Here is a 15,616-nt window from a genome sequence, read left to right on the forward strand (position 1 = left end):
TGCTCTGGATCTTTTACTTTAATAAATTCTAGCTGTGAGTACAACTACGCGATGTGCCCTGTGAGTCCTCCAAGCAAATCACCAAACCTAGGGGTGGTCGTGCAAACTGTCACCATAGTGCATATCCTTCCCACGTCCTTGAGAGTAAAAGTATTTTGATATCTACATAATTAATTTTGGGATTTCCACAACTGTGTTAACTATATAGTTACAATGTCCAAAGTTTCAGTAATTGTTTTTATGGCCATACCCACGGCATGTGGAAGTTTCCATACCAGGGACAGAACCTGAGCCACAGCAGCAATCCAACTGCAATGACAATACTGGGTCTGCTCTGCCACAAGGAAACTCCTCAGTAATTTTTATTAGAGATAGTTGAAAATAAATTATTGAGAACTACACAGAAAAAGAAAAAAAACTTTTTTTGTCTTTTGCCTTTTTAGGGCCACACCCACGGCATATGGAGGTTCCAGGCTAGGAGTCAAGTCGGAGCTACAGCTGCCAGCCTATGCCACAACCACAGCACCATGGGATGTGAGCTGCATCTGCGACATACACCACAGCTTACGCAATGCCGGATCCCCAACCCACCGATCATGGCCAGGGATCAAACCCGTGTCCTCATGGACACCAGTCAGATTCATTAAATCACCGAGCCAAGATGGGAACTCCAGAAAAAGAAATTTTAACAAGTTTTTTGGAGTTCCCACTGTGACTTAGTGCGTTAAGGACCTGACATTGTCTCTGTGAAGATGCAGGTTCAATCCCTGGCCTCATTCAGTGGGTTAAGCATCTGGTGTTGTGTGGCTGTGATGGACACCACAGCTGTAGCTCTGATTCAACCCCTGACCCGGGAACTTCCATTTGCTGCAGGTGAGGCTGTAAAAAGGAAAAAAAAAAAAAGGTGTCTTGCTCAGATGATATTTTAATTTACTTTCAGCTTTCCTCTATTAATTTCTAAACATTGAATTGATTTTTCCACAGAATTTCTTAGAAAGACATATGTAAGCAGCAATAAGTGGAAAGAAATACATGCGGTAGACTAAATTTTCCAAAAGTGGCCCCAACAAGAGGTAGCATTCATGACCCCTACCCTTGAAACTTTGTGACTGCCCTTGCCAAAAAACACAGAAGTGACTATACATGACTTCTGAACCAGGCCATGGAACTACCACAAATTTATACCTTGTTTTCTTGGAACCCAACCACCACATGTGAGAAAGCCTACCCAAACTGAAGATTTGTGAGGAAAATAAATAACCACTGCTATTTTAAGACATTTAGTTGGGTTGGCTCGTTTTATAGCAATATATTACCGATATGGTACATTATATTACCTAAGAAATCCACTACTTCTTTTTCTGGTACAATTTAAAATAATCTTAAATATCCAGTTTTAAGATAGTAAGTACCAGGCATATAATGTACAACATGATACATATAATTAACACTCCTATATGTTATACATGAAAACTAAGAGAGTCAATTCTAAGAGTTATCACAAGGAAAAAATTTTTTTCTATTTCCTTAATTTTGTATCTACATGAGTTAATGATGTTCACTAGGCCTCTTGTTATAATCATTTCATGATGTGTAAGCCAAATAATTATACACCTTAAACTTATACTGTGCTATCAATTATATCTCAATAAACGTGGAAGAAAAAAAATAAATATCTGACAGTCCCACCCCACAAATGTTTTCAATTAATAATACATGCTATCTACAAGGTATTTTAAGTCAGCGTTTATCTTTTTCTTTTTGCTTTTAAGGGCCACACTTGTGGCATACGCAAGTTCCCAGGCTAGGGGGTTGGATCAGAGTTGTAGCTGCCAGTCTACACCACAGCTCACAGCAATTTTGGATCCTTAACCCACTGAGTGAGGCCGGGGATTGAACCTGCCTTCTCATGGATACTAGCTGGGTTCACTACCGCTGAGTCACAATGGGAACTCCAAGGGTTTATCATTTTTATTTATTGTCATGGTTTATCTTTTAAGGCAAAGTCTAATCTAGACGAACCCACGGACTATTAAATTAAACATCTTACTACAAATCCATTCCCATCATGAACTTTAGGAATTTTGTTCTATTATTTTAATATACATTCATTTCCCCATTGCCCTCCTATCTTTCTTTTAATAAACTTTTACTGTTTTTGTTTTGTAAGTAAACCACAAATAGTCTTTTATCAGGGTCAGCTAACGCTAAATCTCAGGTTCTACTGAGCCAGAATTCAACTGAATTCGATGTGAATTATGCTACTGAAACAAAGAAAGGGTTTAATGCTACTTCCCACTTAGATTATAACATATGTTTATCTGGTTATAATTCCCTCATTCCTTAACACAATGGCCATTCTCTTCTTTGAACAAACCAGCATATGACCGAGATCTGGAAATATGATAGTGAACAAAAACATCAGCACAACATAATTTGGGAAGATTTTTGCCCGGAATTATAGACTCTAGCATTTTAAAACCATACCTACCAACAAAATACATGAAATATAATCCCCAGCTTTCCAGGCAATGTAGTCTAATGAACTCTCTCTTAATTATGGACCTAAACACATACTTATTACACAAAATAAAAAATACACTATGTGATGAAGGAAAACTTCTAGTTCGAGTTTGATGTGATGGGACTAGGATAACTGGATATCTACACGCAAAAAAAATTTTTAAAAATGATCTTGGATCCAGACCTCACACTACAAAGATTGGCTCAAAGAGGATCATACAGACTTAAATATAGAGCTAAAACCAGAAAACTCTTAAAAGAAAACACAGGAATAAAAGCTTGTAACCTAGGATTAGGCAATGATTGCCTGGAAAAGCTACCAAAGACACAAGTAATAGAAGACAGATAATTCAGATTTCATCAAAATTTTAAATTTGCCTGTTTCTCTGGACACTATCAAGAAAGTGAAAAGATAACCCACAACACTTGAAGGAAAAAAATTGCAAGTCAAATATCTCATAAGGCTTATATCAAAAATATATAAAAATCACTCCTACTACTCAATAAGATAACACAACTTAAAAAAAATGGGCAAAGAATGTGAATAGACATTTCTCCTCCAGAAGAAATGCAAGTAAAAACCACAATGAGATACCACTAGGATGACTAAACTCGAAAACACAATCACAAATGCTGGTGAGGATGTGGGGCAAACAGAACCCTCGAACATTACGATGGAAATATAAAATGGTTCAACTGCTTTGAAAGATAGTTTAGCAATTTTTCAAAATGTTAAACACAAAATTACCATATGACCCAGCAAGTATATTCCACTCCTAGGTGTGTACTTAAGAGAAATGAAGATATGCATCCACATAAAAACATAATATGCAAATGCTCACAGCAGCATTATGGTCAAAAAATGGAAACAACCCAAATGTTCATCAACTGATGAATTGGTAAAAGGTGATATCATTTTATATGTAATATCATTGAAAGGAATATTATTCAGCAATAAAAAGGAATTAAGTCCTATACGTGCTATAACATGGATGAACCTTGAAAACATTACACTAAGTGAAAGAAGCCAGTCACAAAAAACCACATACTGTATGACCCTTAATGTCTAGAACAGGCAAACCTAGAGAGAGAAGGTAGATTAGTAGTTTCCAAGGACTGGAGGAGAGGCAGGGGCAAAGGTAAGTGAAGGAAGGAGGTATGGGGAATGACTTCCTTCATAGTCATGGTGTTTCTTTTTGGGGTGATAAAAATGTGCTAAGATTAGATTATGGTGATGGCTGCACAACTGTGTAAATATACTAAAAACCATTAAAGTTTAAACTTTAAATGAGTGAACTTTATGGTATGTAAATTATATATTAATAAATTTGGTTTAAAAAGAGGTCTGATGAGAAATTAATACTGCTGTAAACAAAAAGTCTGTGCATGGAGTTCCCGTCGTGGCGCAGTGGTTAACGAATCCGACTAGGAACCATGAGGTTGCGGGTTCGGTCCCTGCCCTTGCTCAGTGGGTTAACGATCTGGCGTTGCCGTGAGCTGTGGTGTAGGTTGCAGACGTGGCTCGGATCCTGCGTTGCTGTGGCTCTGGCGTAGGCTGGCGGCCACAGCTCCGATTCGACCCCTAGCCTGGGAACCTCCATATGCCGTGGGAGCGGCCCAAGAAATAGCAACAGCAACAACAACAACAACAAAAGACAAAAAGACAAAAAAAAAAAAAAGTCTGTGCAGAAAAATGTTCTAGGGGGAGAGTGTGGATCTAAGGACAACTTAAATATACAATCTGCTTTAAAAGTCTCTGTTGTCAGACAACTCAGCTCTAAAAGGGTAATTTAGACCTGTGAAATCTAGTTTGGAAGCCACTAGTTACATGTGGCTACTGAACACCTGAATGTGGCTAGCTCAAAGTGTAAAACACACCCAGGCCAGGGATTCAACCTATGCCACAGTAGTGACAATACCAGATCCTTAACCTGCTTGAACCATCAGGGAATCCATTCTCATTAATGAATGAATTTTTATATTGATTACATGTTGAAACGGTATTATTTTGGATATACTGAGGTAAATAAAATACATTAAAATTAATTTCACTTGTTTTTATGAGTTATTCCATTTAATCTTGAAGAAGAACTGATCAAGTCCCAGGCCATAGGGGTCTCCCAAATTATCTTGACTCTGCTCCCTTCCTCCAATCTCTCACTTCCTCTGCAGTTCCCTATGAACAGAAAACTAGCTGTCTCTATCTATGGTACAAAGGAAGAATGAAGTCATCTAACATAGCTCATCTGAAAATCCCACTAACCAAGTGGTTCTCAAACTTTGCTACACATTAGAATCAACCTGGGAGTTGAAAAATCCCAAAGCCCAGGTGACACCCTACAACAACTACAACATAATGTCTGGGAGTGGAAGCCATGCATCAGAATTGTTAAAGATCACCAGATGATTCTACTGTGCAGGCAAGTTTGAAAACCAATACACTCATCATTTAGGCAGGTGGAAAGCTTTTGGGAGTGAGAATTAAAATCAAAGACTTAACACTGGAAGGAGCTTAAATTCCTAACTATAGCTTGCTGCTTCTAAAAAGCTAATACTAATCTACCCCAAACAAGGAAGGTATCAAATTTTTCTTTTTAGGGCCACACTCACAGCATATAGAAGTTCCCAGGCTAGGGGCCAAATCAAAGCTACAGCAGCCAGCCTATGCCACGGCAATGCCAGATCCGAGCCATATCTGCAACCTACACCACAGCTCACTGCAATGCTGGATCCCTGATGCATGAGTGAGGCCGAGGATCGAACCTCATGGATACTTCACCACAACGAGAACTCCAAATTAGCTATATTCTTATATTCCTTTGGGGTCTCAGATGACAATACCTCTTTTCAAAGTAGCTGATTCCAAAATTTTATTAATCTACCAGGGAAGAATAATCCTCCAAAATAACTATAACAATTTATATTTCCATCGGTGTTAGATGGAAGTTCTCCCATTTTTACCAATATGACAATTTATGCCCTTCTAAAAAGTTTTTTTTAAAAAACAACCTTTTAGGATTAATTATATGTTTGGTACTAAGAGCATTACAAACACTAATTCATCTAAGTTTGATGCTATCAGTAAAACTACAGTTACAATAATTAGCCCCATTTTATATAGGAGGAAACCAAAGCACAGAGAGGATAAACTTGCTCAAGTGGTGGAGCAAAGATTCAAACCCAGGCAGTCTGGCTCCAATAGCGTCCATGCCCTTAAATATAATGTAATGCTGCCTCTTATTGTTATTTAAACACTGTATATCTTAATCACAGATTGACTGATTAGATTTATCTACAGATTAATTTATAAGGATGATCATCATAGAACAAAAGAGTTGGCTAAATAAAAAATCATAAATACTGAACCATGCAACTATTAAAAATTATGTAGGAGTTCCCATTGTGGTTCAGAGGTAACAAACCCGACCAGTATCCGTGAGGACATGGCCTTGATTCCCGCCCTTGCTCAGTGGGTTAAGAATCCGGTGTTGCCATGAGCTGCGGTGCACTGGCGTGCTCAGATCCTGCATTGCTGTGGCTGTGGTATAGGACAGCAGCTGCAGCTCCAATTCAATCCCTAGCCTGGGAACATCCATATGCTGCAGGTGTGGCCCTAAAAAACCAAAAGAAAAAAAGTATTAAAAAATTCATTCAAAATTCGCAATTATTCGTCAGGCCCCTACTCTGTGACAACTGCTCTAGGAACTGAGGATTCGGTGGTGTTACAAAGTGAATGTTTGTGTCCTCCACCACTCTGCCTCCCAATTCAGACAACGACCGCAGTGCAGCTCTATCTGGAGTAAAGGAAGTAAATTCAGGTTAAATAAGGTCCTAAGGGTGGGTACCTAATCCATAAGTGTCCGTCTAAGGAGACACAAGAGAACTCTCATTCATGCTCTCTTCAGGACACCAAGGAAAGGCCTTGTAAGGACATAGTGAGAAGGTGGCTGTCTACAAGCCAGGAATAGAGTCCTCACCAGAAACCAAATCAACTGGACTTCTAGCCTCCAAAACTGTGAGAAAACAAATTTCTGTTGTTAAAGCCATGGTGTTTCGTTACAGCAGCCCAAGCATTCTTATACAAGCAATAAATAAGACAAAGTCCTCATGGAGATTATAGTCAGGTGTAGACAGACAATAAACAGAGCACCATGTAAATTTGGCTAATGATGCAAGGCCATGAAGAAAAAAGAAGCTAATTGGAGGCAGAGATTATTTTAGATAGAGTGGTCAAGAAAGTCTCTCTAAAGAGATTTCATGTGGGTAGAAACTTGAATAAAGTGAGGAGTGAGCCCTAAAAGTCTGGAGGAAATGCTTTCTGAGCAGAGGGGAAAGCAAATACAAGCCCTTGAAGGAAAAAAATCTTGGCCTGTATGAGAAAAAGAAAACAGGCCAATGTTGTTCGAGTCATGTGATCAAGTAAGATGAGGTAAGGGAGTGGAGACGGCTCAAAGGACATTAAGTTTAGTAAGCAGTTTAGATTCTACTCCCAGGGAGATGGGAAACCACTAAGGGGATGTGAGCTGACAAGTGACAGGTCGAATTTACATTTAAATTGTTAAAAATTACACAAGGTTCATAGAGGGTATGTATATAATTTGAGGGACATATCTGTACATAAAAAGCCTTAACAATAAAACCTCCCCCTGGAAAAAATTAAAAAGCCAAACTCCGTTTACTTGATCCATGTTACCCATTCTGAAGGACCCTGAAATGCAGATCTATTAAAATGGGCTAAAATAGGCAGGAAGCAGGTACAGACTAAATTGTAGAAATTTCTAGAACAGTTTTTGTAATCTGCATTATAACTCATCCCAAAGTAAGAAAATCAAAGATGTTCTTGTTGGTGGCTAAATGGTGACCTAGTGAAAGAGGCTAGGCTGCCCTGTTTTACAGCTATCTAAAGTCCTGAATGATTCGCAGAGATGATCCAAACTGGCCTAAAGGCTATCAGCTCTACTAATGCCCCAACCTTCAAGAGAAGACACTGTAGATCCCTAAAATACCCACCTACTCACACTGGTATCTTGATGTAGTTTACTGGTTATCTGTACATCAGCTTTTGGGTAACTGTAGGTGCCCCTAACCCTACAGGTAATTTCACAGTAAAGAAAATAAAAAAATAAAAACGTTACCCCTTTTTTGCCTCCACCCCATACTGCCTTAAGCTTTAGAATATATCTGATCACAAAACTAGATGGAAAACTTTAGACACATACAGAGGAAATCAGGCATAGTGGTCAAAAATGTTTAGAAAATGAACACAAGCTTTTAAGTGCTGACTAATACTGAATCTGAATACTGAAGCCTCAAAAGAAAATGACATTTCCTCTCACCCCTTAACTTATAAGCTGAAGAGCCATATGATCTAAGCACAAATGCATTTTTCTACACTAATGTGTCATTAACAATGCTAAGAAAACAGTGTCCATTATTGGGCAAACAAATATACGCAACTGAAGAAGTAAAATAGGCAAAATAATTAAAAACTCAAGCATCATTTCCAAAAGCAGTTGCTGAATTGGCTGCCCACACACTTCTAGCCACTGGCTAGAAATACAGAGGTACAGTCAGGTAGATAAAGAAATTTTTTTGAATTCTTAGTTTCAAACACTAAAATTCCTGTTTCTCAAAATATGCAATCAAGCACACGTTTAGGTTCAATACACCAAAATTTTTTAGAAAAGCAGTTAATATCGATGAAATTAACCAACCGAGTGATTCAAAATACATTTTATTTCACAAATAAGGAATAGTAATTAAAGTAGTGAATTATTAACATAGTTCAGTACCAGAAAAAAATACGTAAAAAAATAAAAAAATACACCTCTATTTTATATTCTTCACTATGAATGAAAAAAACCCGACTCTGCTAAAATTTAACTCCTTTTTTCCTAGGAAAACATTTTTTTCTAAAAGGTTTTGCAAAATATGTCCCTGTTTCAAGCAGTCGTTCAAATGTGCTCCCCTCCTTCCCAGCCACCATCACAAATGACTTTATCAAAAGCAAGCACAGCCTGGGAAGGTAGCATCTAAACAAAATAGTTTTTTGATAGGACAGGAACCCCAAAAAACAATTTAAATTTACTGTAGAAAGGTAACAGATTTCAGAACCGAGGTATTTTGGCCATTAAGAAAAATGCCATTATATTTAAATCCCATTAAATTAATAAAAAATAGAATTTACTTACTTTAGCAATCTGTAGCAACACAATGCAGTGTTTAATTGATTCTACCATGCTCTATAAAAACAAAACGCTGATATTAGCATACTGCCCCAGATAAAACAGCCATATAATATTAACTCTTACAACATAAAAATCAGTTCAAATATATGGGGTTTAAGTCTATTCTACCCAGTAGATACCTTCTCTGGATTTCCAGTGAGTTCTAACACGCTGATTGTGTCTCATGAAATTTTCATTAGCAATCCTATGAATTGCTTAGGAATGCCAAAAAATTGTTAATTTATATTGAATAATATCTAAAGGGGCTTTCAATACTTCAAACATAAAGTAATGTGAATCTGATTAACTTCCAAATGCTTAGGTCAAATGCAGGCAATCCCAGTGTAAATTCCTAAAATATCTATTCAAGACTTTCATGGAATTATGGTGAGTAAAGGATCCTATCAAAATATTGGTGAACATGGAATAATATTCTGTGTTTTTAAAATGCTTTTATCAAAACATAAATCTTATTAGTAGCACATCATATAATGTCAGAAGGCCAATACATCAGAAAACTTGAACCACATATGTTTAATTACAAAAAAATAGAATATACGTTGTGCATGGATGACCCCTTTTATCCAAGGATCTCAGACAGACAAGATCAGAGACAGATGAAAGGGCATATCAAGTCAATTCAATTAAAGGGATTATTCTATTCATTTAAATTCCTTTAGAAAATACAATTCTTACATACCCCTGTACAAATTCATAAAAATTAAAATCTCAACTACTCTTATTAATAGTAGTAACTTAAAATAGAAACATTTTAAAGCACTTTCTAATGCAAAGCCAGAGCTTATCAAACACATAACTTACATTTGTTGTTTCTTTGAGAGTTTCAATTTTCTGTGGAAAATAATGTTTAAATGGATTATCAGAAGCACAAAGAGGCATCATTTTTTACTGGTTAGTCATTTAAAGAGTTTTATCAAAGTGCATTCATTACTCTGAGTGCAGGCAGGCTGGTGTGTGATTTCAGTTATACTTTTTAATTCAAATCAAGCATTTATTGACATTTTGTGCGTTACATCCTCAAAATTCATGTGATTCAAGCTTTGTAAGAATAGTATAAAACATTCTTATTCCTTACCTGAAAACAAGTTTTGTTCTTTTCTACAGAATTCACTATGTGATTTTAAAACGTTTATTTTTTTTCTTTTATGTCTATACCTGCAGCACATGGAGCGCCTGGGCCAGGGATGGAATCCTAGCCGCAGCTGCAACCTGAGCCGCTGCAGTCAGATTTTTAACCCACTGCACCACGGTGGGAACTCCTAAAATGCTTATTTTAGAAACACCTTAAAGTTGCTCAAAAATGGCATGAGACTAAATTCCAAAACTAAGAAGGTAAGCTAAACATGAGTTACTACTATTAAGTACTGAAAGTGTCAAAGAGTAAAAAGAGTGTAAAAGAGTCAAACACAAGGCTATGGTGAACAGAAATGCAAATAATAATAATAATAATGTTGCATCAGGAAATCTAGTCAAGGAGAAGAAAAACATTAATAGAAAAAAATTAATATTCAAACTGCAAAGTGGGTGTTAGAAACCCAAAGTGGGGGGACTATATTTAAAGCAACATTCATTTTGTTTCCTCATTTGTGGCTTTTGGTTTATTCCGAAAATTCTTGCCAGTTGGTTTACTAATATTTGAAGTGACCATATGTAAATTTACTAAATTAACTCTACCTTCAACATATGATAACTGAAGAGAAAAAATTTGTTCTTAGGAAGATGATACTTACAAAAATGGTATCATATTCAAATTTTCTATGTTACTCTTTTGTTCAACTATGAAACCATACCAGAAATTCACCAGAAAACTCCCCTTGAAATCTACATGACAGCAGTATCATAATACATCAACAGCACTATTATAGTAGTTGAAACACTGAGGTCCTTCTATTACCTCTCCAAAAGGCTCCTGGTTTTAAAAAATTTTTAAATCAAAATCATGATTATAGAAGTTACCTTCCTCTGTTCATCATCTTTGCAGTTTTGAAGTTTGTCATCAAAAAGCTACAGGGTTAAATAAAAAAATGATTATAGTATCAAGCTACTTTACCACCTTGTAAACATTTACTAAACACAGAACAGCAAACATATTTCTTCTGTAGGTGATTTATACATTTATTAAATGTATAATTAGTATTTTTAAAAATATAACATCTCAAGGCACTGCTATCAAGTCAAATTCTATTGGACTATTTTAAGCAGTCAAAATCAATTACTCTGGTAGAATTACAGCAGAAGAAAATAAACTACTTTAAGAATTTAAAATATCACTTCAGGAGTTCCCGTCGTGGCGCAGTGGTTAACGAATCCGACTAGGAACCATGAGGTTGCGGGTTTGGTCCCTGCCCTTGCTCAGTGGGTTAACAATCCGGTGTTGCTGTGAGCTGTGGTGTAGATTGCAGACGCAGCTCGGATTCCGCGTTGCTGTGGCTCTGGCGTGGGCCAGTGGCTACAGCTCCGATTCAACCCCTACCCTGGGAACCTCCATATGCCACGGGAGCGGCCCAAAGAAATAGCAAAGACAAAAAAATAATAATAATAAAATAAAATAAAATACCACTTCAAACCTCAGTTTTTTCTACATTGACATCCAAGTTTACCAACATTCCTTTTTCTTCCCAGGACCTTTGTTTGCAATTAATTTTAATGTGGGAACTGAAAGAGACAATTTTACTAATGATAAAGGAAGTAGAGAAATAAACTCTCCCAACCCCCAACTCCCTCAAACAAAAAAAGAGCTTAGAAATCAAGCCACTTAAAATTCACTAGTTTTACAGAACTTTTAAATAGAACATGAACCTAATCTTTTTTTTTCTAAATATGTTTCGGTCAGCTTTAAAAATTTCTGAAGAACCACATGACAGGTGTAAAGTAGTATCAAGTAAATGTTTTTACTCAAAATCAAGCTTAGTAACATTTACTACTTTATATCAGTTCAATATATAATTGAATGCCATACCTTTAGCTGTTCTATCAAGATTTGTAAGTAAGCATCAGCCTCTGTAAGTTTCTTATCAAAGTCTTGAACACTAGGAACAAATCCTGAATCCAAACCCTAGTGGGGGGAAAAAAACCGCAATGAATTCCAGCAATATCGAATAGTACAAAAGATACTTCATCCTTCACACATGGCGTTTCACTTTTTAAAAGTAAAAACAGTATTTTTTTGTAAATAATAGGTCTATTTAAATTACCTAAATTCTTCAAGAATAGTGATATATCAATCTCCCTCATCAATTTCCAGCACTATTCCAGTCTTATTAATTACATGTGCCGCTGTTCAAATTAGGATTTACCCAGCTTTTTCAGAATCATTTTCTTCTCTTCCAAAGCCCCAAAATGGACTCCAGAGGAAGAGTAATTTAGCTAAAGGAACATATACAAACCTAGATTACCTCCTATTTCCCCCCTACTTTTTGTTCAGTGCAATGTTCTAGTCCCTTAATCTTAACTTCATATTCTCACTATTTAGTCCTTCTGTTTCCTATTCCACTCCATTAGCTCTGATGCTTTTCTCTTCCTCCATTATTTAAAAACAAACAAACAAAACCCCCTCCAATTCTCACCTCTTCTAAGAGGGCCCTCCCTAAGTGAAAGTGGCAACATTTCTATCTCAATCAAGTTCCCTACTCATTTTCACCCTTGGCAGGAACACTACACACTGGACACAGTGTGAATGCTTATTTATTTAGAGGAGTCATTTCTTTCTCAGTTTAACAGTCTAGTATTTGCATGTCCTTTTTTGGGGGGGGGGGGGGTATACTAAAGCTTTTAAGCTCCAAGAGCAAGGGATTCCAAGGTCTTCACACAAAAGAAAGTTTTGAGTTCTTAATCATCTTTGACTGAAAAACACATCAATCTTGGGTATAAAAGACAAAACCCTTTGAGAATAAACAAGCTATCAGCTTGTCATGTTTTCATGCCCAGAAGTCATACAATTAATATCACAATTTCAACCCAATTACCAAACTATATACTAAATGGATGAAATATAGTGCTTCAACATTCCATACCTGACTCTCATTTATCTTTCCTGCCTTTGGCCAAAACATGATGACCACTTCACATTTCTTATAATGTGAAATCATGTAAGTTATTACAAGAAATATGATAATTTTTATATATCTTATACATCTTTTTTACATTTTATACATCTTTTTTACATCTTATAGTGTAAACTGAGGCCAGAGTTCATTTTACATTATACCAACACCTCATCTTTGCCTAACACTTTATCATTAAAGCATTTTCACAGTCATGACCTCAAATATCAGATTGAGACACTACAGTATTACGGAAACAACAATAAGTTGGCAAACCTGGTTTTTAATTGCAGCTCAGCCACTAACAAGATATTGTCTCTCTCTAAACTATTTTCTTACCTGCCAAATACAGGCATCTTCCTCTTTCTCCTCCTAATAATGTGGCAGGTACAACCCCTACTAAAGACTATAATTACTAACACTATCAATTACTACTAAGTTTACTTATTGCTGCTTCTCCCAAACTAAAATTCAAAATCAGAATAAAAACATTAAAAACCTAAGTCCTATTAAGACCATGGGAAAAAAAAAAAACTTATCTTGTAATGCATTTTCTTTTTCCAACTCAAAGGCAATAAAACTACTTTTTTTTTTACATACACATTAAGAAACTTCTTAAAATGAGTAATGAAAAACCCTTTTCCAATGACAGATGTCCTGTATAAACACAAAGTTTAAAAAAGAAAAATCATAATAATCAATGTATGTAAAATCCAGATACATTTATTAAGCTGTAGTAAAATATCTTTATTTTTAAAGATAACCCCCAAAACTTCCTTTTAGAAGCATTTAGTATGTAGAGTATATTAAAGATGTGGGAAGGAAAGGATCAATCCATCTACTGTACTTTCTTAAGAAAGTAGGGAGTAATTTCCTTCCATGGTACTACACCACAGGAAAACTGGAAGGACCACTTGGCTTACTTTTGGTTTTGTTTAACAGAGTGATAAAAGACAATTTTCAATAATTTAACTATAAAACCCAGTTAAAATCGGCTAAATACATGGTTCTTACAACATATTAAAAAGGTCCATGACATATCCATAAAGTGAGTAAAAGGTAAAGCATCTAAATGAAGGAGAAAAAGTGATTTTTAAGGGTTTTCCCTCTTTTGAATCAATTTAGAAGTAGCACCATAAAAATCTAACATATTCTTCTCAACAAATCACTATCTGTTTAAAAAAAAAAAACAGTAAATAAATGGAAAAAATTAGATTTAAATAACTGAGATCTGAAACCTACCTAAATTAATTTCTTTCTTTCTTTTGTTTTTGTTTTTGTTTTGTTTTTTTGCTTTTTAGGGCTGCATCCATGGCATATGGAAGTTCCCAGACTAGGGGTCAAATCGGAGTTACAGCTGCTGGCCTACGCCACAGCCCCAATAATGCAGGATCCAAGCCCCGTCTGTGACCTACACCACAGCTCATAGCAACACCGGATCCTTAACTCACTAAGCAAGGCCAGGGATCGAACCCACATCCTCATAGATCCTAGTCAGGCTCATTAACTGCTAAGCCATGAAGGGAACTCCCTATCTAAATTAATTCTTAAAAAATAACTCTTTGATGTTGTTATAATCTTGTGAGCCTCACTTTGGCTCTCAGACTTGCCTCCTGATAGACATTCCTTTACCCTTAGAATAAACTCCACACACTGAAACATCCAAGTCAAAGACCTATGCAATAATCCAATTTCCTTTATGTAATGTATAACAGGAGGTTTATAACAACAGTTATTTAGCTTAAAATCCCAGAACTGTTCTAAATTCCCTTGCACAGTAATCCATAAATATCTGATGTACTTAAAAATAAAATCTACAGTTTCCTCATCTGAAAACAAAATAACATGTACATTTACTAATAACATGGACAAGCAACTGACAGTAATTAAACTGTTTTCTCAAATCTTATAAAAATAATCCATTCGATGAAAATACAATTTTTTACTACATAACAGTACACAGAATCAAAGCTACCTAGTCCAACCTCCCACTCATAGAAATTACTTTTATAATTTCCTTGAAAGTCATCTAATCTGTGCTTAAGCATCTTAAGAGACAAGGAACTCATCACCTCCTAACATAAACAATTACATAATATGCCTTTAAAGTCCATTCCTTTTTCCATTCAACACTTATGGCACTACACTTACCATACATCATTTTTAATGAAGTTTTGTTTTAAAACAGATCAAAAAAACAACATATAGTCCTTTACCACGTTGAGTGGTCTGTCTTCCTTTGAAAAAAACTTAGAACAGGCAGACCCCTTTAAGACAGTGTGACTTCATACTTCTTACAGTGACATCTCAATTCTTGAGAACAAGAGGTTGGGAGCCAAGCAGATTTACGTTCTAGTACTACCGACTTGCCTTGATCTAACACCTATCACACGTAATCGTAATCAAATATTTAACTGATTGACTTCTCTAAAGGATTACAAACTCTATGAGGGCAGGAACTGCCATTCATTCCACACCCTACCCCTCTGCCCCAACTCCAGGCTAGCTCACTGTTGCATAAGTGAGCACTGCACTGACTGCAGCTTCTGGCAATTGCTAACGCCATACCAGCCCTCTCTATGACCACCTCTCCCGAGACTTCCCTTGCCTTTAGGTTTTCTTTCTCTCCTTTTTTCTACTCCCTCGCTCCCTTCTTCAGTGTCTTTCTTTCCTTTTCTTTTGTCCTTCAGCAGTAACTAAAGTGGTTATATTTTTGGTAAATGGAACCAAAGAGGTTGCTGTTCCCTAATTTACTATACTGATGAGTCATAACTAGATGATTTCTGTATGAATTCATTTAAA

The 15,616-nt window shown here is 36.2% G+C and overlaps 1 protein-coding gene across 1 annotated transcript in view; it reads right to left on the reverse strand.

Moving 5' to 3' along the window:
* The window catches only part of OSBPL9 (oxysterol binding protein like 9), a 177,128-nt gene that overhangs the window by 35,084 nt on the left and 126,428 nt on the right, over positions 1 to 15,616 (reverse strand). The window contains 4 exon segments of the mRNA XM_047789127.1: positions 8,715 to 8,765; positions 9,573 to 9,602; positions 10,728 to 10,775; positions 11,731 to 11,826. Of these exon segments, the coding sequence (XP_047645083.1) occupies positions 8,715 to 8,765; positions 9,573 to 9,602; positions 10,728 to 10,775; positions 11,731 to 11,826 (225 nt within the window).

This window comes from Phacochoerus africanus, chromosome 8 (genome assembly GCF_016906955.1).
Source record: "Phacochoerus africanus isolate WHEZ1 chromosome 8, ROS_Pafr_v1, whole genome shotgun sequence".
Lineage (NCBI taxonomy): Eukaryota > Metazoa > Chordata > Mammalia > Artiodactyla > Suidae > Phacochoerus > Phacochoerus africanus.